The 22,646-nt window shown below is 50.1% G+C and overlaps 2 protein-coding genes across 4 annotated transcripts; both read right to left on the bottom strand.

Moving 5' to 3' along the window:
• Positions 1 to 292: 292 nt before the first annotated feature.
• Positions 293 to 4,476, bottom strand: DTX3 (deltex E3 ubiquitin ligase 3). Of its 2 annotated transcripts, none has more exons than XM_036458120.2 (5): positions 4,413 to 4,476; positions 4,140 to 4,214; positions 3,035 to 3,783; positions 1,325 to 1,542; positions 293 to 988 (listed from the first exon to the last, which is right to left on the bottom strand). In XM_036458120.2, coding segments are annotated over exons 2-5 (1,044 nt in total). In that variant the 5' UTR covers positions 4,141 to 4,214; positions 4,413 to 4,476; the 3' UTR covers positions 293 to 912. The 2 variants fall into 2 exon arrangements, with proteins under 2 accessions (XP_036314013.1, XP_036314011.1); XM_036458118.2 differs by having other exon boundaries at positions 3,035 to 3,764; positions 4,413 to 4,470.
• PIP4K2C (phosphatidylinositol-5-phosphate 4-kinase type 2 gamma) lies at positions 293 to 21,009 on the bottom strand. 2 transcript variants are annotated; one of them, XM_036458111.2, is made up of 13 exons: positions 20,741 to 21,009; positions 17,908 to 18,005; positions 17,148 to 17,244; positions 15,931 to 16,074; positions 11,291 to 11,437; positions 11,063 to 11,101; positions 10,420 to 10,533; positions 9,770 to 10,037; positions 9,501 to 9,604; positions 5,760 to 9,314; positions 4,413 to 4,477; positions 4,140 to 4,214; positions 293 to 988 (listed from the first exon to the last, which is right to left on the bottom strand). In XM_036458111.2, the coding sequence occupies exons 1-10, from the start codon at positions 20,912 to 20,914 to the stop codon at positions 9,234 to 9,236; spliced, it is 1,266 nt and encodes a 421-aa protein (XP_036314004.1). In that variant the 5' UTR covers positions 20,915 to 21,009; the 3' UTR covers positions 293 to 988; positions 4,140 to 4,214; positions 4,413 to 4,477; positions 5,760 to 9,233. The 2 variants fall into 2 exon arrangements, with proteins under 2 accessions (XP_036314004.1, XP_036314005.1); XM_036458112.2 differs by lacking the exon at positions 20,741 to 21,009 and adding an exon at positions 20,085 to 20,111.
• Positions 21,010 to 22,646: the final 1,637 nt, after the last annotated feature.

The following is a 22,646-nucleotide window of genomic DNA, read 5'->3' as shown; positions in this document are numbered from 1 at the left end:
CGGCTCCGCCCCCGCTCCCACCCCAGCCAAACTTTTTGGAAGGGCTAGGGTTGTTCCTCCCTACAGCCACAGTGCATCAACAACCCCCTCTCAATACAGACTCCAAGTCGAAGTGTGACCTGGGGCTGCGCAGTGTTATTGTGGATCGCACCAAGGACATGCCGTTTCCCCAGGACTGCCGGCGGAGGCTCGGAGGCCCTCAGGGATTTCCTCATCCACCCCCATCCCCTTCTCCGCGGCGCCCGCTCCCCACCCCACCCCCACCCGTCCACAGAACAGAACGGGTGTGGCATAGAGTTGCATATTTTGCTTTATTTTTATTAAATTAAAAGCTACAGTTTGGCGGCAGTTCCAGAACGGGGTAAGGAGGCTCCTTATAGGGCGGAGAAGAGCAGGAGACAGACTGACAGAAACAAAGACACAGGAAAGGACGAGGTTAAGGTAGCCGGGGAACTGGTTAGGAAGAACATACAGGGCCGCTCCGTGGGGGCTCACACCGGCTGATTCCCCCTCCCCTGCACCAAAGTTCAGCAGTGGAACACTATGGGGTGGGAGTGGGCGTTCAAGACCCCCTCCCTGCCCACCCACATCCTTTCTCAGCTTAGTCACTGGAGCACAGACAGACCAGAAAAAGCCAAGGGCAATGGAGGGGGCAGAAAGACTGGGAGTATGTACACCAGAGGGAAGCAGAGCCTGAGAAGCAGCCTCTGCCAGGAGGGAGCAGCTCACACTGCACTGAAGCACTTGGCCTGTGGGGACAGGGGAAGGGATTGCCCATCCCTCTCGGAACTCCTCCCCAGTCAGACAGGTCCCCTACTGCATGGAATGGGGGAGCAGAGGGAAAGAGAACAGAGGCTTCTGTTGGGTCCTAGTGGAGGACAAAGGCAGGGGCCTTGGCAAGGGGGATGTCCTTCAATCATCTGTGATACCCTTGGCTCTCAGCTCCTCTTGCACCCGGGTCAAGTAGGTGGGGTCTGGGTACCCAAACCTGAAAGCAAAGAAAAATGAGGGTCAGGGTCAGCTGTTCAGTCTTCTCCCCATGCTCACAATCGTTCTGGGTGCCCCATTGTGGGCCCTCTGTTCCCTCCCCTAATGTAACCCAAATCCGAGATAAATTAGCCCAATTCTGCTTATTTTTGCAGGTTCAATTGGGCATATCAGGACCAAGTTAAATGTAGGAGAAACTGGGATGGAAGACATGGTTGAATGGTTTGGGGCTGGCCCACTCCATGAGGAGGCTCCCAGAGAGAGGGAATTGCTGTTCTCTCAGTGGAAACGGACAGAGGGGAGGAGCCAAGTAAAGGGGAATGAAGAAGTGTCCCACAGCTGGGGTCCCCCTGTGCAGCTGGTCTTGTGGTGGATGTCGTTCCAGGTGATGACATTCGGTCTCCCTGTGGTCATGGACGTGCCAATGGTGAAGGTGAGACGCTGGTCAAACGCCTTTCGGAACAGGGTCAGCACCTTGTTACCCTCAGGGCAGTCCGGGAGGTAGGCCACCCGAGTGGTGCCAGGATACCGAACTCCTGGGTTTGGGTGTTCAGCCTGGGAGGAGGGGGAAGCGAAGTGAGCAGTGAGTAGCTGGACATCTTTTAAAAAAAATATATTTATTGATTTCAGAGAGGAAGGGAGAAGGAGAGATAGAAACATTAATGATGAGAGAGAATCATTGATTGGCTGCCTCCTGCACGGTCCCCACTGGGGACTGAGCCCGGAACCCAGGCATGTGCCCTTGGCTGGTATCAAACCTGGGACCCTTGAGTCACGCTCTATCCACTGAGCCAAGCAGGCTAGGGCATAGCTGGACATCTTAAGACCAAAATGCCAATGGAGGTTCCTCCTGGCCAGCCTTTTGTCTGTGCACACCCAGTTAAGGCTGACAGGGCAGCGACAGGCTGACAGCCTTTCAGGCAAGGAGAGACGCTAGGGTCTGGGCAGCAGGAGCCTATTTCTGGACAAAGTCCTTATTGATAAGAGGCTCTCTCTCCTGGTCTCAATCCTTCAAGTCTCAATTCAGCAACAAATGGAGTCCCAGAAGTGATGGAAGGTAGCTGGTCCTTACTCTCCGGGTAACTCAGCAGAAATGTGAAGACAGGCTAATTTGTCTTCCTGCCTTCCCTTCTCTACCTGAAAACACTCCCAATGCTTTTTCCACTGTCTGACCTATCCCATTTTTTTATCCTTCTTCAGAGCTTCCTCATCCCTCTGCAAAGCAGAACTGGGAATTACTCTGTCAAGCAGGAAGTCACCTGTAGGCCCCTGACCACTCCTATTTTAACCTCCGGTCATCAAGGTTTTCCTCCCTCCTAAGTTTGGAATGGAGGAGCGCTCCCAGCTCTGAGAGAAAGGAGATCCCTTACTGCTGTGCCTGCCTGCACCTGAGCCATCATCTTTACAGAATTAGAAATAGTATTTAATTCCTTTCTCTGATACCCGGTTTTCTTTCTTTCTTCCTTCCTTCCTTCCTTTCTCTTTCTTTCTTTCTTTCTTTCTTTCTTTCTTTCTTTCTTTCTTTCTTTCTCCTTCCTTCCTTCCTTCCTTCCTTCCTTCCTTCCTTCCTTCCTTCCTTCCTTCCTTTCTTTCTTTCTTTCAAATATATTTTATTGAGTTTTTACAGAGAGGAAGAGAGAGGGCTAGAAAGCTAGAAACATCAATGAGAAACATCAACCAGCTGCCTCTTGCACACCCCCCATGGGGGATGTGCCCAAAACCAAGGTACATGCCCTTGACCGGAATCGAACCTGGGACCTTTCAGTCCGCAGGCCAACGTTCTATCCACTGAGCCAAACCGGTTTTGGCTGATATCCCATTTTCACGTGTGCTATGGGGTTGTGGGGTTGGAAAAGCTGGGCCTCATGGGACCTCCTAGCTCCAGGGCATTGAGTGGGAAGTCATATAGCAAAAGGTATATGGTAGAAACAGCAAAACTATATCACATCTCAAAAACACACTCCCCCTCCCCTAGATTTCCTAGATCAGAGAAAGAGCTGGAGGAGAGAGGGAAACAAAGGGTACAGGCAGGCGGTAGTCTCCTTACCCCCTGGACACCGGGCGGGAAGACATACTGGATGACGATGGTGCCATACTTCTCATAACTGGGCAGCAGGAGTGTGGCGTCCTTAGAGACCAGCATCCGTCCATTCTGGGGCTGGTTGCCCACCAGCTGCCCATAGAAGCGGCCACACATGGGACAGGCCTTTTTCACCTGCAGGGCCCGGGTGATGCAGCCTTCACAGAAAGAGTGCCGACACTTCTCCAATGTCTTGGCGTTCTGGATCTCCCCCAGACAGATGGGGCACGTGCTCTCCTGCTCTTCTGCCTCCTCCCGAAGGCGGGGAGGAAGAGGAGGAGGCAGGGGGGGAGGAGGAGGAGGAAGCCCCCGGGCCCCTGGAGGCAGGAGTGGGGCTGCTCGGAGAGGGGGTGGGCCTGGGCGGTGCAGCTCAGGATGTTCCCCCGCGCCCCCCAAAGCCAGGCAGCCCATCAGCTCCCCCTGCCTCTGAGCTTTCTTCAGCTCTTTCTCTGCCTCTTTGAGCAGCCCCTTGAGAGCCTTCCTGGCCAGGTAGAGCCCATTGGGCGGGGCGGGGGGAGGGCCCTGTGGGGAGAGCTGGAGGACATAGATGTCAGAAGTCTCGCCATCTATGAGGATGGACACACGGTGCTCTTCCCGGAGCCGGGCCAGCCGGGCTGGTGTCTCCTTGCTCAAGAAGTCCCACACGGGCTTGGAGACAGTGACTTTGGTCTTGCAGGTGCCTCCACAGGCTGCCATTCTGGACAGGACGAACGACACTGCCCCCAGGGTGAAAGGTCCCCCATTTGACAAACATCAGTGCCTCCTACTTTAGGTTTCTTCCCAACCTTGTGTATCATCTCTGCTTTCTCAAAGCCCAACACCCAACTAACTCCTCTCCCAAGTTCATTTTCTGTCTCCTCTTACCTTTCAAATCCCCGGCACCCACTGAAGAGCAAGAAAGTCTCTACAACATTATTATTCTCGACTAAACCAAGCATCAGTCTTGGTTCTCTTTCCACTCCTCCCAAGATCACAGAAACAATCTGCCCCTCTACTCCCCTCCCCCCCCCCCCGAGTGAAAACTGTCTTTTGTAAAAGGGAGAGAGAGTTTTTGACCCTCCTTTTTGCTCACTTTGATCCTGAAGACCTTAGAAATGGCATGCAGGCTCTTTCTCTGTCCCTGCTCCCTACTTGTAGGTGGTGTGACCTGATGGGTGGGCAGGAAAAGGAGAGAAAGTGAGAAACCCCTTGCCCCATTCCCACATGTCCAGCCCCACAACCCACATAACAAAGACGGGAACCTGGGAATCTGGACGTAAACCACTGGGAATGGGATTGCTTGGCGCATGGAATGGAGAAAACCAATTTAAAGGTGAAAGTTGAGGTTCCCGGGGGAGGCAGATACCTTGGAAGCCCATGGACAACAACAGCCTCAGGAATCCCTCTCTTTCCACACTCAGCTGCCCAGGGCTGGGGTGTGTGGAGGGGAGAGAGTAAAAGGTTATGAGGACAAGTTACCATCTTCCTCAGTCAGCCCACACACAAAAGAAAAACTCCTTTATTTCCTCTCCTTCTCTGTGGCATCCCACCCCCAGCCTCTCCCTAAGTTGCCAAGAAGGAATGTTAACTTGCTAACTTTCCTTCTCTCTTTCCCAGCTCTGAGGCTCTCAAGACCCCCCAGGGAACAGAAAAGAGAAGTCAGGAAGGGAAAAGCCCACACAGATGGAGGTTCTCCTGGCCGCCTCCCTCAGATCACATGGACAAGATCCTATGTTCCCCAACTCCCCGCCTTGCTCCACATTGCCAAGTAATCCAGCCCCCATTGCTGGGGGACCTTCCTGGAGAGCCTTCCCAGTTTCTTCTACGGAATTCTGTTTGGAATGCAAACTAAGCGGCATAAAGTTCTCACTATCACCTTTCAAACCAGCACACCAAGTGCAAGTCTGTCAGCCCCTGGTCTGTATTTAGGGTGGGGGTGGGGGTGGGTGGTCATGCAGGGGGCTCCACTGGAGGAGTGTGATGTCCTTCCCGTCCCCCCCCCCCCAGTCTTGCCACGCTCAGCTACAGAGCTGTCCCTACACCACCTCCCAATGCAGCTCACATAGAGGGGCCACTGGTGTGACCTCAATTCCTTGACTGATCCCAAGGGGAGCAGCTCTCCATTTGTGCCACCATCCTAGTTCCTTCCAGGCCAGAAGGGAGCAGTCCCCTCAGCTCAGGCTGTCTCCCCAGGTGCCCCCCCCCCCCCATCAGAGGGCACCCAGGACCTAGGCGTCCTCGCTCCAAGTCCTGCTGGCACAGGACGGGGAGGCGGGGCCGCGGCCGCGCTGGGTCCCCGGAGCCTCCGGGCCGCCAGGGCCCAGCGGCTGGTCCCTCCCTGCGGGCCGCACTGGGGGCGGGGCGCCGGGGAGGACAGGTCCCCGGGGGCGCCCCCGGAGGCTGAGCCCCCTCCCCCGCGACCTCCCGCCAGACGCGACCCGGAACCAGCTCCCCGTGTCCGCGCTCGCGGGGCCCCCGGAGCCCCTCCGGTGGGTGTGGGTGCTCGTCCGCCCGCCCGCGGCCCCTAGCACCCCCAGATGGAGGCCCCGGCTGGAGAATGACAGACAGGGGAACTCGGGGCGTGCAGGGGTCCCCGGCGCCGCGCGCGGGGAGGGAGGCGGAGGAGGGGGCGCCGGGGCCGCGGGGGAGCGCGCGGGGGGCGAGCGGGGCCCAGGGGGCGCGCGGTGGGTGTGGGGGCGCCGGGCTCACCTACCTCCCGTCAGCGCCGCCATTGCCGGTCACATGACTGAGGCTGTTGCTGGGATGACGGCCTGGGCCTTAGCAACAAGGGGGGGCACCCGGCAAGGCGGAGGGGGCTGTGCAGGGGTGCGAACCGAGGGAAGGGAGGGGACTGCACCCCTCCCAGGTGGCAATCACCGTCTCCTCCGACCCCCGCCACCCCCAGCCCCTGCCCTTCGCCCCCAAAACAAAAATGGAGGCTCCGTCCCGGGCTGGGGAGGGAGCGGCGTCGCGGAGTGAGGGTCGGAGGTTACATCCCTCGGAGACGCTCCCACCTCCGCCCTCCGATGCCGGCTGCCGGCGGCGGCGGTGGGCGAGGGGTGCCTGTCTAGGTGGATGGGAGCCGGCAAATTGGGATCCTTGTGCGGGAAGGGCCTTTGAGGAAGAACGTGGGATGGGAAGAGGAGTCACCGTGAGAAGCATCGGAACTAAAATAACAATAAGCCCCAGGAATAAACTGCTTGTCACTTCCCCCTTCTCCCCTTTCCTAGATTGCCGCCTGGGCCCCCTCCCAGGTGGGGGCTGGTGCCTCCGATTGCTTTCTCTCACAGAGATACTGAGGCTGGTGCAGAATGGGAAGCGATTGCGTTTTTTTAACAATGCTTTGGGGTTGGGGTGGCTTCAAGTCTATGGCTCAAATAGTTAAAAACTCTCAAAGGGGGGGGAAAAAAAAAAGCTCTGCTGTTTGCTTCCCACATCAGAGCAATCTCCGCCCCAGTCCGACTCCAACTCGCTTCCCTGGGGCCACGGCGAGCCAGGCTTTCCCACCAGCCAGGCCTCCTCAGCCAGGAGGTGCCGGTCTCCCAGCCTGCCAACAGCTTCTGTCCGCCGCCCCCTTCCTCACTCCCCTCGGGGCGGGAGGGCTGGTCACTTTCTCCTCCACTTTCCCAGGACCCTGCTGTACTATTTCTGCCCTCCAGGCAGAGGACATCTTTCCCAAGAAGCCTGGGGAATACGGAATTCCTTCTTTAGCCAGTGGGCTGAGACACCTTGACAGAGACAGGGGCTGTGACCAAGCCCAGAATCCTGGGGAACCAGGGAGGGTCACTTCTCAGTTCTTCCTAGCTCCCATAGTTTAACTTCCATAAAGTTGGAGAATGTACAATACAACTTAAAATTTTTGTTTTATTGATTGATTTTTAGAGAGGAAGAGAAACACTGATTTGTTGTTCCATTTATTTATGCATTCATTGTTGATTCTTGTATGTGCCCTGACCAGGATCGAACCTGCAATCTTGGTGTATTGGGATGATGCTCTAACCAACTGAGCTACCTGGCCAGGGCCACAATCATCGCAACCTTTTAAATTCACAGCCATCTAAGTAGAAACCTACATCCTTACTTAGGGGCTCAATACCTTAAAGATCAGAATTTGTTATCTGGTCCCTACAATCCTAAGCATAGGGTCCTTCTGAAAAGAAAAAGAAAAAAAAAAAAAAAGAGGCATTTCTGTGGAGGGATTTAGATTCCATAATTTAATTTCTATATAGTGACAGCAATGGGAGTAAATACACAATATCTTTCATATTAATAAAAAAGATGAAAATCAGAAGCAACAAATAGACCATACTGCTCATGATACATCAGCTACATGGTCAGGAAACCCATTCCTAAAGAACAACAGTTGCTGGTGTCTTGGAGTCAGTGCATTCACCAGGGGGAAGGTAGGCTCTGGGCAGGATGGTATTGTAAGTCCCAATCCTTAATGGGATTCCTCTAGTTACTTACTTTGGAGCCAAAGATGGAGGAGGGAGAGGAAGGAAGGGGATTTTGTTGTTGTCTTTACTTTTATTCTTTTATTTGGGAGAGGGAGAGGGGGAGAGAGGGGGAGGGAGAAACACTGATTGGTTGCTTTCCATATACATCCTGACCAGGGATCAAATCCGCAACCTGGTATGCACCCTCACTAGGAATCAAACCCACAACCTTTTGGTGGGTGGGACGACGCTTCAACTGAGCCACATCAGCCAGGGCAGGGATTCTTCTTTACGACTTCGTGACTTCTTGTGAGACAGATCAGTCCAGCCAGATACAGAGCAAATAATCTTTGCATCCTCACAGGCCAGGTGCTGGTATCCATCTTTATATATATTTTTTAAAATGTAGAAGCCTCAGGGGTATGGAGGATAGCAAGAAGAATGGCTGCCTTTGCTGGAGGGTAGGGGGGGGTACTATCCGGGCGCATCAGGATCCTCTACATTCTGAGAATATCATGCATCCAGTCCACTGTCTTTGGAGGAGGCTGGGGATGGAGTTACAGCTCTGATTCCTCTCTGGGAATAGAGTGAAGATGACTGGGAGACACAGTAGCAATAAGATGGGATAGATGAGAACAGAATAACAAATCCAACTGGAAAAAGGCTTTGAGAAGGAGTGGGGGAAGGAAGTATGCTAGGCACACACCTCCAGCGGGTAGAGGAGGTTCTTATACTTGAGACCTCCGTTCTCTTTAAATGTCCAGGTTGACCCAAGTAGAGACATTACCTTCTCCTGGGAATAACACCTCAGGGATGGCTAGACGGGAAGCAAAGAAATTTAACCTGGGGAATGGACCTTAGACCCCTGGCCTATCTTCCCAGCCTACAGAACTGGTCACTCCTCCACTGAAGGCCTCCAGCGCCAGAGGGGTGTGTGGCCTTGAGGAGGAACAGCAGCAGTCAACACCTTCACCTAGCCTTGGACACTCTGGCCATCCATCTCTGGGCTCCTATGTCCAGAAGTACAGAGGCGAGGGTAGAAGTGGGGAGAGGGAAGAGATTGGAGAGAGTAGTCCGTCCATGACAGAGACTTTCTCCAGTTTCTACATAATCAATCACAAGAGGCCTCTTAGTTTCCACCTCCATGAGGTACAAGCCTGCTGACCACTCTCCACCCCACCTGTGTGTGTAAGATTGGCCATATCTCATCATGTGAGCGTGCCTGCACCCGTAGTATTTTGAAAGTCTTTCATCCCAGGGCCTACCAGGAAACAGGCATGCCCTAGTGAGTTCTATAAAGTTATCAGCAAAATTCAGACACTTAGTGTTCATCCCACAGAAGAAAGTGCATCCAGAGTAGTTGCTTGAGCCAGTTTCATCTGTCCAGTAAGATCCTGAAGACAGCAAACAACCCCTTCCCGCCAGATTCTTCTACTTTTATAGAAACAACAGGACATATTACAAAAATCAAGGCACTTGGGAGAGAATCAACAGTAACACTCTAATGAAGCAAGCAGACATGTTGAAGGGGAGAGAGAGAGGGAAGAAAACTGGACAAAGGGGAGAAAAGACGATGTATTTCTGAGGGCCAGGAAGAGCCTACTCAGTAAGATGGAGTTATTTGGAAGGAAGGAGCCTGTAGCCTGAATTTAGCAGAGGAAGAGAAGTAGTGACTAGAATATCTGAAATTCCCCCAAGGCTCTCAGAACCCTACCACCTTGAACATAAAGTAGCAGTGACCACGAAGTCTCTTAGGCAAAGATGTTGGTAATAAAATCCAGGAATCGCTTGGCATACTGTTCAGGATGGACAGTAGAGATCTCTGCCCCAGCCTGTGAGAAGAGGTATGGAACATGGTGTCAGGCCAGCCAGCCACTCTTCCTCCTCCTCTATTCCACTCCCCACCTTTCTATACCCAACACTTCATCCTCTTGTCACCCCACTGCTCTGGCACAAGAGGCTCTCTCCTCCCAAGGAATAGACAAGACAAGAAAGGAAAGGCCTCAGGGAACCCTCACCCCATGCTTGACAGTTTTGGCTGCATGAGCTGCTTTCTTCTTGGCATCGTACTGTGTCAGGATGTCAATGAGGCCCATGAAATACACCTCCTTCTGGGGGGCCCCTGGAGAGAGAGTAACCGGCAATGAAGAGCAAGTATAGTCCCAATTCCCTTTCCCCAGGAACCAGTCAGACCTCTGAAAGCTAACCAGCCTCTGCATCCAGCACCCCGTGTCTATCCTACAAGGACTACCCTCCCCACCCTTAAAATTTCCAGGATCTCTCTTACCTTCAGCACTCCGGATGGCGTAGACATCGATGAAGGATTCAAACTCTCCAGGGCCCAGGGGCCGATGAGAAAGCATGTAGCTGCCAATACCCTCAGGGGAGGTGCCATAGGAGCCCACCAGAGCAGGAGGTCCAGCCAGGCCACAGTCCCCATCCCCCTCTGGCTCTTCCTCCCGCACAGGGCCCTCCTCCTCTGGTTCAGAGCCGCGAACTATGTCATGTATGCCCAACAGAAGGCTGTAGTCCATGATCTTCAGCTGCACTAGGAACTGAGACCCCAATGACAAATCAGATACCCCAAATCTCCCTCTCCAATCCCAGGTACCACCTTATACTCCCACCACCCTCGAATTTCTGGGGCCCTCCTGGGAAAGGAAGTGTAAAAATTGAGGGTTGGTAGTATAACATTGTCCTCTAGGTCCTAAATGTGCTGGTGTCTAAAATCATCCTTTTAGTTCATTCCAGCCAGCCCTACCCCCATGCATCACCTCTAGGGGGTTTTCACATCTCATACCCAACTCCCTAAATGCAGAGAACCCAAAGAATAAAGGGGAGGGGAGGAGTTCCCTCGTATTCTGAATGGAGAGACAACTACCCTGAGGGGAGCAAAAAAGAAAACAAAGCCATTTCCCAGAGCACCCCAATCATCACCTCCACATCTCTCTTTAGCTTCTCTAGAAATATTTTCTTCTCCTCTTCACCAATATAAACTTTCTGGTTCTTGTTGAGAAAGTCCATGTCCTTAAGGGTAGGTAATTCCTTAACCTGAGAAGAGGTAAAGGGACATTTTGGGAATATATATCTCTTCCCCAGAGGTCTCAGAAAACCCTGCTCTGCCCAGAGCTCTGTCTCTGACTCAGTGCTCTCCACATTGGGATGCCTACTCAGAGTTTGTTCTCACCCCCAATGTTGTCCCCAGACTCAGTCACTCCAGCTGTACCCCAAATCACATCCCACTACTTTCTCTTTATGGTCTTCATTCCTTTCTTTCTTCTTCTTAAATAAAAATAGCTGCTTGAATAAAGAGCCCAGAGTGGAAGGTGGAGGTTAAGCATTTTGCTCTTCAAGTCTGATATCCTCACCCATCCCCAAACTTGGCACAAGGAATAACCAATGACAAAGCAGCCATTCCCACTTTCCCTTGCACACAATCCATAGATTAGGACAAGTTTACATCTCTATTCTTGTTATCTGTTTAAGATAAGAATTAACAGCTGGCAATCCCTTCCTCTTTATCTTAAGAAGATCCCTTTCACCTGCCTTCCCCCATCCCTCACCCTAAAATTAGTATTACCTTTTCTTTATCGCTGGCTTCCCGGGACACTAGGGAGCCCTGTGGAGAGACCCAAAGACCAAGTTCGCAGAAGTGGCTAAAAGAACAGTCAAGATCCAGCTTCTAAGAAGAGTATTCAAACCCATAGGCTTCTTTCCTTTAAAATAAATCATCCAGTAGCCTCCCAGGCCCTCCCCTCTCTCAGGCCACCAGGAGCCTCCCCCTCCACCCTACCTATCCTCTCTGTACCTTGAGGTCATACTTCCTGTGCACAGGAAGACGGTGGCTAAACATGTTGCGCATCACAAGCATGTAGCTGTCTTCATTGTCCACGCTGACTCGGTACATCCCCAGGAACTGGGGCAGCAGCGTGTTACCATGGCACTTCACAATGTACTGGTAGAAGAGAGAAAGAGATGGAAAGAGATTGAGCAGCAGATATTCAAACAGCTTAGGGAAGGGCATTCAAACACTATCATTCTAGACTGAGCAGAAAACTTCAAACAAAGAGGTTACAAGGTCAAAAGTGGTGGGCACTTCCTAAAGATGCCTCCGGTCATCTGTGAAGTTTCTGAATACTCATCTTCTCAGATTAATCATTTGCATAACTACACATCATACAAATTATTAATCTTAAAGTACCTTCTCTCATTTCATATTTATCTTTCTTTCAGATGGGGAATGGGGGTGTGATTATCCTTATATTAGACCTTTATAATATGCAAATGGTCATAGAATTAGAAATTACATCTGTTTACCAAAAAATTGATTTTATCCAGATCAATATTTCTTGGATTCCCCCAGCAAAAATGTTTGCCTGATGGCCTATCATTTGGATTCTTAAAAAAAAAATTATTCCTCTTTCACCCTGGCTGGTGTGCTCAACTAACTGATCAGAGTGTCATCCCATGCACCAAAGGATTGCAGGTTCAATTCCTGGTCAAGGGCACATACCGGAGTGGCGGGTTTGATCCTCAGTCAGGGCACATACGGAAGGTAACTAATTGATGTTTCTCTCTTACATCAATTTCCCCCCCCCCCCACCCCTTTCTTCCTCTCCCTAAAATCAATTAAAAAAATATTCCACATATATATGATTGATTTCAGAAAGGAGGAAGGGATAGAGGGGGAGAGAGATAGAAACATCAATGATGAGAATCATTGATTGGCTGCCTCCTGCATCCCCCACACTAGGGATCAAGCCTGTAACCCGGGCACGTGCCCTGAATGGGCACTGAATTATAACCTCCTGGTTCATAGGTTGACGCTCAACTACTAAACCACACTAGCTGGGAAAAATTCTTCTTCTTTCAATGCTTCTCTCTCTCAGTATTGCTACCTATTTCTCTTCATAACCAATCTCTCAGAAAAATAGTCAGCAATCAGTCCACTTCCTAGCTCTCATTCATACCTCAAACCTGAAGTCAGATATATACCCTCATTTCTCCTCTGGAATCACTCTACTCCTTCTTCCCCCAAATCCCTCAGTTGCCAAATTCAATGAATATCTAGTCATTGTCTTGTATTAACTGAATGGTAGTTATACTACTGACCAGTTTCTTCTTAAAACTCTCCTCACCCTCAGTTCACATTAGACCACTCTTCTGATTCCCCTCCTCTCTGTCCTCAAATCCTGTATGGAATGAAGTGGGGCATAATTACAAGTGTCCACTGATCTTAGTCTTCTTTAAGGGATCTTTTCTCTAGTTGTTCCTTAATGTTCTGTCCTCAATTTTCACTTCACTCCACACTTCCCTTCAATAATCTTATCTATACTTATGCTTTAATTACCACCTCTTCACCTTTAACTCTCAAATTTAGACTTCTACTCTAATCCTCTTTCCTGTACTTCATTTCCCAAACACTTGATGGACAGTGATATCTGAATCAACTGCAGAAACCCCACCCTCAACATGTCTAAATCAGAACTGTCTTCCTCCAAAAACCTGTTTTTCTGTTTCCAGGTGTTAGTGAATGAGCTTCCTGACCCCCCTAACCGGCAATTTAGAGGTGCTTTTGTCTTAATTCCTACAACTCTACCTTAAGTCTTCCTTTCCATCTCCATTGATATTATTCCTCCAGGTCTTTGTCACGTCTCACCTAGACAATTATAATTACACTAGAGGCCCAGAAATTCATGCATGGGGGCAGGAGGCGAGGGGGGAGGGGGAGTCCCTTAAGCCCAGCCTGCATGCTGGATCCATCTGGGGATGTCCAACACTGCCAGTTTAGGCCTGATCTCAGGGATCAGGCCCAAACCGGCAGTCAGACATCGCTCTCATGATCCAGGACCCTGGCTCCTAACTGCTCACCTGCCTGCTTGCCTAATCACCCTAACTGCCCCCCTGTCAGCCTGATCACCCCTAACCGCCTCTGCCTGCTGACCTGATCACCCCTAACAGTCCCCCCACCCTCCGTCAGCCTGGTCATCCTCACCCAGCCTGGTTGCCCCACACAGCCTGCTGTTCGATCATTTGGTTGCTCCTCACTTGTCACCCCCCCCCCCCCCCCCCCCGCCCGCTGGCCGGGCCATCCTAGCTACCCCTCAGAAGGCCTGGTCACCCCCAACTGCCCTCCCACCAGCCTGGTCACCCCTTACTGCCCCCCTCTGCCGGCCTGGTTGCCCCTTACTGTTGCCCCTGCCAGCCTGGTTGCCCGACACAGCCTGCTGTTCAGTTGTTTGGTCACCCCTAACTGCCCCTCCGCACCCTGCTGGCCTGGTCACCCCCAACTGCCCCCCTCTGCCAGCCTGATTGTTCCTAACTGCCCCCTCCCTGCTGGCCTGACCACCCCTAACTCCCCCCCCTGCTGGCCTAGTTGCCCTTCACTGCCTCCCTCTTCCAGCATGGTCACCCCTCACTGCCCACCCCCTGCCAGCCTGGTCGACCCATGCAGCCTGCTGTTCAGTCATTTGGTTGCCCCTCACTGCCCCCTGCTGGCCTGCTTGTCCCCAACTGTGCTCCCTGCTGCTGGCCTGGTCACCCCCAACTGGCCCCCCCACAAGCCTAGTCGCCCCTCATGGCCCCTCCTGTCAGCCTGGTCACCCCTCACTGCCCCCCTGCTGACCTGGTCACCCCACACAGCCTGCTGTTTGGTCGTTAAGGTGAGGGCATCCTGACCAATTTGCATATTACCCTTTTATTAGTATAGATCCTAACTGGTATCTCCATTCCCAATAGTTCTCTCTCCAATCCATTCTGTAAAATGCTGTCACATGGATATTTTTAAGTAACATACATATCTCTCCTACAAACCAACTTCAGGATCAAGTCCAAACTCTGCTGTTTATAAAACCCTTCACAATCTGGGTTCTGCCTATTTTCCCACAATACCATATCCCAACCACATTGAATTTCTTGCAGTTCTGTAACACTAAGCTCTCTCATGCTTCTGTGCCTTTACAAGTGCTGTTTTTCCTTTGCCTAGTACATTGCCGAATGGTTAGTCCCTACCAGCCTTTCAAGAATCAACTACTCTGATACCCCTTCTAAAAAAAAAGTCTCTTTGAGCCTCCCAAGTATATTTCCTTCCGACAGTGGGCTGGGATGCTCTTCCTCTGTACCCCCCAGAGCATTCTATACCTACCTCTACTATTGTACACATTTTGCTGCATGCTAATGCTAAGTTACTGGACTCTGCCATTAGATTAAGAGATCCTCAAAGGCCATGATCATTTCATTCACTTCTTTCTCCACAGAACAACACAGGGTCTAGCAACTGAAGACATTCAATATTTGTTGGAAAACAAATATTCCTTTTAGAGTTTTTCACTTATTCCTTGTTCACTGGTTTTAGTGAGGTTTTTTGTTTGTTTGTTTTGTTTTGTTTTCATTAGAAAGACAATCAGGTAGTCTGTTTTTTCTTTCATTATTATTATTTTTTAAATCGTCAACCAAGGATGTTTTTATTGCTTTTTAGAGAGAGAGTAAAGGAGAGAAACATCAATGGACCACTTCCCATATACTTCCAGACCAGGGATCGAACCTACAACCCTTTGATGCACAGGACAACACTCCCAACTGACTGAACCACTGGGCCAGGGCCAGGCAGTGTTTTTATCACCAAAATATTCCACAAACTCCACATGCCAGGTTAAGCTAATCAGCCACAATAGCTCCCTAATCCTTTTTAGGGCTGGATATGATCATGGCTTCTACTTTACAGTTTATCCCAATTGTGTACTTACTCTGGATTTCTCCCCAAACTGCATATATTCCAGATAGTATATTTGGTACTAAAACTTCACCTAATTATAAGTCGATAGTTTAGACTTTGTTATACATGTAGACTTTATGTATAATCCACAGTGGTTTTAGATAGTTAAGTACCAAATGAGAAAGAACATGGTCTAAATTCTTCTATTTAAACAAACACAAATAGCTATACAGAGGCTCTTTTTTTGAAATTTCTAGTTTAAAAAAATATATATTTTATTTATTTTAGAGAGGAAAGGAGAGGGAGAGGGAGATAGAAACATCAACGATGAAAGAGAGAACCATTGATTAGCTGCCTCCTGCACACCCCCTACTGAGGATCGAGCCCACAACCCAGGCATGTGCCCTTGGTCAGAATCGAACCTGAGACTCTATCTATTGAGCCAAACCAACTTGGGCTGAAATTTCTAGTTTTTAAAAAACATGGTGTATAATAAAATTAAGATAAAAGAATCCCACACTTGAAACTTCTATGTTCATGTTGACCAATGTCACCCCAATCAATTTAATAAAACGAACAAAAAAATTTTCCACTTACAAAAACAAAAAAACATGGTGTCAAGTACTTCTTGGGGAGCAGATAGGTTGTGAAAAAGGAAAAGGGATAGGAAGTCTTCCTGTGTGCTCTGGCAGCCGAGCTACGATCAGAGAGAGGATGGAAAAAATAGGCCTCACCTGGTGGTAGTTGGAGAGGTTGCTATGCATGTCAGCAATGTCCTCACTGGATACTTCTTTGATGACCAGAGTCCGATCATAGGAGATAAGGAATCGACCATCACTGCCTTCAGTTTCACTTGGGGGACTTCGTGTAAGAGAGACCTGTTAGGGACACACCATAAGCCAGAGACTCTTCTCTTTTTCTTTTTTTAAAATATATTTTTAATGATTTGGGAGAGGGAGAGAGAGATAGAAACATCAATGATGAGAATCATTGATTGGCTGCCTCCTGCATGTCCACTACTGGGGATCGAGTCCACAAACTGGGCATGTGCCCTTGACTGGAATCGAATCTAGGACCCTTCAGTCTACAGGCTGATGCTCTATCCACTGAGCCAAACTAGCTAGGGCTTCCTTGCCTTTTTATACAGAGATGCAAGTCACAGGATAATGGTCAACTGAATATGTCTAAAAGTAGATAAAACCCTGGCATACCAAGTTGAGCAGGGTTTCTTAATCTGGGGTCTATATAGGGACTGAAAGTGGTGCAAAAAATTTTTTTTAATCAGCTGAGGACACACTCTTTTAAAAATTGATTTGGGAGAGAGAGAGAGAAACATTAATGTGAGAGTGAAACATCACTCAGTTGTCCACTGCATGCACCTGAACCAGGGTTCAAACTTGCAACCTAGGTATGTGCTCTAAACAGTAATCAAATCTGCAACCTTTTTCTGTACAGGACGACACTCCAACCAACAGAGCCACACCAGCCAGGGCCAAAAAAATTTGTTGTTGTTAATCCTCACCTGAGGATATTTTTCCATTGACTTTTTTTGGAGAGAGTAGAAGGGAGGAAGAAAGGGAAAGAGAAAGATCAATGTTAGGGAGATAAATAGATTGTTTGCCTCATAGGCCCTGCCTGGGGCCGAGAGCTGAGCCTGCAACTGAGGTACTGTGCCCTTGACCAGAATCAAACCTGAGACCCTTCAATTCTTCAGTTCAAGGGCTCTATCAATTGAGCCAAACCTTCCAGGGCCAAAATTTTTAATATATCTACATTTTCCCCCTCAAGGACAAGGTTTATAGTTTTCAGCAGACTTTTTAAGATGTCTGTGACAACAAAAAGGTAAAGAATCATACTTGCCAAGGGTCTCATTTCTCCAAACATGGCTGTCACAAGGCTTCCCCAATCGTTAAGGAGAAAGGACCAACCTCAGCCCATAATAAACTCTCACCAAGTAATCCTGGTCATCAATGCCAAATCGATCACGGAGGTTCCTGAAGACCTGGGGACAATACTCCTTGAACTTGAAATGACTGGGCAGATTTTCCCTGAAAAGAGGGTTTTCAAGATTAAAAAAACACACCAAAATAACAATATTACCTTACATTTATAGAGGACTTGATAGTTTATGAGTACCTTCCATATATTACCTTATTTGATTTTTGTGAGGTCCTTTAAAGGTATATCATTCCCATTTTATAGAAGGGGAGGCTGTGGTTCAGGATAGCTGGGGGACCTGCTTAAGTCACCTGACTAGTATATGACTTAAGTAGAATTAGGTTCTATTGCCCACCCAAACAACAGCATTTCCCAAATCTCAATCAAGTAAGAAACACCCTAAAATTGGCAATACGTGCCACTTTTTAGAATGGCATCTTCTGCTACTAGGAGGGTTTAGGGAGATTCTTTTTTTCAGGGAGTCCCTATCAGAAACCAATGGTAATGGCATCCAAATGAATTTATCCTATGGAATTGCTAGGCAAGAGAAGAGATAAACTAGTACATACATATAAGGGCGTAGGGAACACTGAAAACTATTTTAATGGTTTCTTTGCACAACACTGAATTTGTGCCCTGGGAAGGAGGTTAGACAATACAACTTGTAATTTGCCTTCTAAATCTAAAACCTTCAACTCATTCAATCTTAACGCTTAGGTTATTTACTCTTTTCTACAAAGATTGATGTGAGAAGGGTGGGGATTCCCACATACCTGTGGAAAAGGTGATTGTTGACCTTGATCTTGGAGCTGGCCTTAAAATCATCTGGCAGCAGCATCACAGGGGGAGGCACCTGGCTGAGCTCATTGATCTGATAAGCCAAAACAAGATCAGGGAGTGAGTGAGTAGGGGTGTAGAGAACTACTCATACACTGTGTCTGGGCAAGAATCAGAAAAGGGCAACTGAGCAAGAGTCAGAAAAGGGCAACTCAAACCTCATTCTTTTAAAAAACACTGCTTATGCATTCACTTGAGAGAGGTGAGAGAGACCGTCTCTGAGCTCTTCTGCTGCCCAACAAGGATTACAGTAAGCAACCCTCACACAGAGCCCCTCACACTCCCGCCCCCGAGAAACTTCATGCTCACAACAGTCATTTTATATCAGGCAAGCCTTGTAAGCAACTCAGGACTATTTTTAAAGCTTGAGAAATTCTAGAGGGGGGAAAAAAAATTATCCTCGGCAGACCCAAGACAAACAGTTCCATGCTCCATTAAAAACAAAATAAAAGGCATTTTAAAAGTACACAAGAGAGTTAATGGGGACTGAGGGGTCAACAGCAACAAGAACAAAGATGTCCATATCCTGCAAGAGGCATCTCCTTACAAAGAGGACCAGTGCTTCCAGACCATTCTGACCGAGTTCTCTGCAGTAGGTCCCACCTGCCTAGGTGTCAAGTAACAGAAAAACAGCTGATTTAAGGGCGAAAGTCAAGCCGACCCACAATCAAAGGATGGAAACATCACATGCTTCCTCAGCCTCCAAAATCAGCAGTCTGCTGGTTCAGGGTGGAAAGGGGGTTCCTGAGAAGTGCCTTCTCTCCAGTGCTGCCACAGTATCTTTCACCCACCTGTAACAGTGTATTTATCATAAGCCTAATCGCTAGTTTATGTAAACTCCTCATTCGGATTGTGAGCTCTTCCAGCACAAGGTGCCTGCATCTCTCAGCTGCCTAGCTAGCAAAACGTTGGGCACACAGTGGTCTTTCAGTGTTTATTAAACCAACAGAGGGATGCCTTGCCTCTCCTTACTTGAGCATTTGACAGAGGGTATGAAGTGCAGTCTAATCTAAATCCCATACACTACCGTGAAACCCAAATCCTCTTATTCTTGGTAGAAAAGGAGGACAGATCACAGTCCTGTAGGAGGAAAAGAAAAAAAAAAAAGCCAGTTGAGATTCCCAGCCTAAAATTCAGCTATAGTTCTTCATGTCCCCTCTGCCATCGGCTGTAACACAGGCTGAGTCATCACTAAGACATATGTTCAAAGAATTTCTCCATTCCAAACACTTGAAGTAAATGTGTGTTGTTTGGAGGGTAGCACGCTGAGGCTAACGTATATATATACCTAGGGAAGCTGAGGCAGGTCTTATGTGTAATTTCCTCAATTCTTTTTTTTTAAATATATTTTATTGATATTTTACAGAGAGGAAGAGAGAGGGATAGAGAGTTAGAAACATCGATGAGAGAGAATCATCGATTAGCTGCCTCTTGCACACCCCCTACCGGGTATGTGCTCACAACCAAGGTACATGCCCTTGACCGGAATGGAACCTGGGACCTTTCAGTCCGCAGACCAATGCTCTATCCACTGAGCCAAACCGGTCTCGGCTAATTCCCTCAATTCTTACTAAATGAAAACCCTTCTTATTAAGCTTCCCAAAGCGATGGATGAGCCACCTGGAAAGTACACCTGAGAGGGGGCCCTACCTCCATCAGTCTTGCCCAGACCAAGAGCCTTAGACTGATTAGTCGTTACCACCCTGCGAGCTGGGAGCAGTCCACGGAGCCACAGATGCAAAAGGGAGCTGACAGACCCCAGACAACATTTTAAACCACAAATTAAGAATGTGACAAAAACTGTATTCTTCCTCAAGCCCTTCCACATCCACATCCCTGCCGTAACGATAACAATTCAAGGAAGTTGGTTTATAAAACACTGCCTGTCACATTCAAGGTCACTGAATCTCTCCCACTCCAGGCCCAAGGCAAGGGTGCCATGGCCCTGATTCCTTCTCCTGAGGTTAGCCTCGGGAAAGGAGCAGCACTGGCCTCCTGGGCCTCCTTCCGATTCCCAGGCACACCCTCTACAGCAGTTTCTAAAGTTCACCACCAGTGTCCCCAGCACCTGAGCTCTTCAGCCCGCTCTTGAGTCCAAGAGGACCCCCTTCACACCAAACACCATCACTCCAGCCAATAAGGGGAATGCAGTTAAGACCACAGGCTGAGTGAGCGCAACCACCAGGCTCAGGGAGGGTAGCTTCTCTGCAGTGCTGTACCTCAGAAGGGAAAGGAGGGGACAGCAGGATTAGGAGGTCCGGGAAGCCCGGAGCTTCCCTCAAAGCCAAGCTTCCAAAGTCAAGGACGGCAGCTGGAAAGTAAGGTGGAAAGGAAAGTGAACGATCCCCCTGACCCAGCTCCCCTCCCTGCTCCCCTTCCACACACTCTGGGGAGACCTCGCCGCCACCAGCCGGGGAGAGCCACTCCCCCTAAATCCTCCCGGCCGCAGCCGGGGCCGGCCGGTCTCCGCAGCCCGGGGCTGCGGCTGGATCCGGCGGGGAGGCCGGGAGCTGGATTCCGGGCGGGGAAGGCGGAACCAGCGTGACTGGGTCAAGGGCGGAGAGGAAGACAAAGTCTACAGTGAAGAGGAAAGTCTGGAGCGAGAAGACACAGCTGGATGCTGGTGAGCAGAGAGCGGGGCAGCCCGGAGCGGAAAGTGGCGGCTCGAGGGGCCCCGGAGACGGGAGCCCGGAGTCAGACACACGCCCCGAGGCGCAGGGGCTTGAGGGGTTCGGACGCGGCTACCGGGGGGCCGGGGCCGGGTCTCACCGAGTGGGCTACGCCCCACAGGAACACGCCCACCAGTGGGTCCGCCGCCCGGAACACCTTCACCTTCTGCTGCACGAAGTGCTTCTTCTTGGTTTTGGAGGCGAAGCCGAAGCCCTGGCCGGGGGCCGCTGTACTCGCCGGTACGGTGGCCGGCGGGGCCGAGGAGGACGCCATGGCCTCCCGCGTACCCGACCCAGGGGAAGCCGGAGCCAAGCCGGCCGCGTTTGGGCTCCCGACCCCGGAAGCCGTGCTCACCTGAGCCGCCGTCACGTGACCGGAGGCGGGCCCGCGGGCGGGTGGGCGGGCGGGCCGGGCTTGGCCCCGCCCCCTGGCCCCGCGGGGCCCCGCGCGCCGCGGTGGACGGACTCACCTGGCGCTGGGTCGGCGCGCGGGGCCCGCGAGCCCTGGGCAGGTCATCGAGGCCGCGGGGGTGCGGCCTGGGCTGGCCTGCTCACTCTTTGGTCGGGAGCTGCTTTGCTGGAAAGTCGCCGCCTTCTGGTTTTGCCCAGTTTCCAGGATTAACCTCCTCCCCGCTGAGGGTAACCCCAAAGCATTTAACGAAATAGAACCCTTCAGTGGTGTTAAGGTATTAAACGTGCCTGTGTTTGGAAGGGTCGCTCGGCATGGTTCTGGAGGGTGCCTGGAGTACTGCCAGAGTCTAGGCACGAGATGATGAACGAACTCAGTGGCTTAGTTATGATGGAAGGAAGGGATGGCATCTAAAGGTCTAGTTTGATGTCAATTTGGAAAACTCTTAGTGATGTGGGGAGTTTGAGGGGAAGGGAGACATTGAGAATGAATCCCAGGCTCCTGGCTGAGGTGGAGAGAGATGGTGGTGACATGAAAAGGTGAAGTTTAGGCAAAAAGAGTTCAGTTTGGAACATGGTAAGGGTACCTGAGGTCAATTGGACATACAGGCCCACAGTTCAACACAACGGCCTGTGCCTGGGATGCAGATTTTATTGTTGTGGAATCTGTGGGCGTGGATGAGAACTCTCAGAGAGAGCAAGGAAAGGACCAAAGGCTGGACCTTGGTGTACACCAGTACTTAAGAAGCCATTGTGGCTGGGTGACCGAGGATCCATGCACCAGGAAGTCATCGGTTCAATTCCCAGTCAGGGCACATGCCTGGGTTTCAGGCTTCATGGCAGGGGTGGGAGGGGTGGGGGGGATGAGGAGCGCAGATGTTTGTTTCTATCTTTCCCTCTCCCTTCCTCTCTAAAAATAAAAAACAAACAAACATTTTTAAAAAGTCTTAAAAAAAAAAAAGACTTCTGGGAAAAGGCTGAGAAGGGGTGGCCAGAGAAGTAAAGGAGCCAGGAGAGAGAGCAGGGGCACAGAAGCCAAGAGTGGCGTTTCAAGAAGGATTGAGTGAAGAGCAGTGTCAGATGTTTCAGAGAGGTGAAGCAAGACAAGGATGGAGAAGCAAGTGCCAATTGTACTTGGTAACTAGTGACCTTTGGAGCAATTTCACCAGAACAAGAGCCAGATCAAGGTGGGGTGAAGAAGGAGTGGGAGGAAAGGAAGTGGGGACAGAAGGCTGGGACTTTTTTTTTTTTTTTGGTATTAAGAAAACAAGATAGGGCGACTTTTAAAGAGAAGTACACAGTAAAGAGGGACTTTTAAGGGAGACCTTAGAAGGAAAAGGGAAGCCCTGGCTGGTATAGCTCAGTTGGCTGGGTATTGTCCCATGCACCAAAAGGTTGCTCCTTGAATTCCCTGTCAGGGCACATGCCTGGGTTCTGGGCTTGATCCCCAGTAGGGGACATGCAGGAAGCAGCCAATGGATGCTCTCACATTGATGTTTCTTCTCCTGTCCTCTCTCTCTAAAAATCAATAAAAAATATTTTGAAATAAAAACTCAAAAACAAAACAAAAAAATCAAGTGAAGAAATCATTGAGACAG

Source organism: Pipistrellus kuhlii, unplaced genomic scaffold, assembly GCF_014108245.1.
Source record: "Pipistrellus kuhlii isolate mPipKuh1 unplaced genomic scaffold, mPipKuh1.p scaffold_m20_p_3, whole genome shotgun sequence".
In the NCBI taxonomy this organism is placed as follows: Eukaryota; Metazoa; Chordata; class Mammalia; order Chiroptera; family Vespertilionidae; genus Pipistrellus; species Pipistrellus kuhlii.
This window is presented reverse-complemented; position numbering and strand designations above follow the sequence as displayed.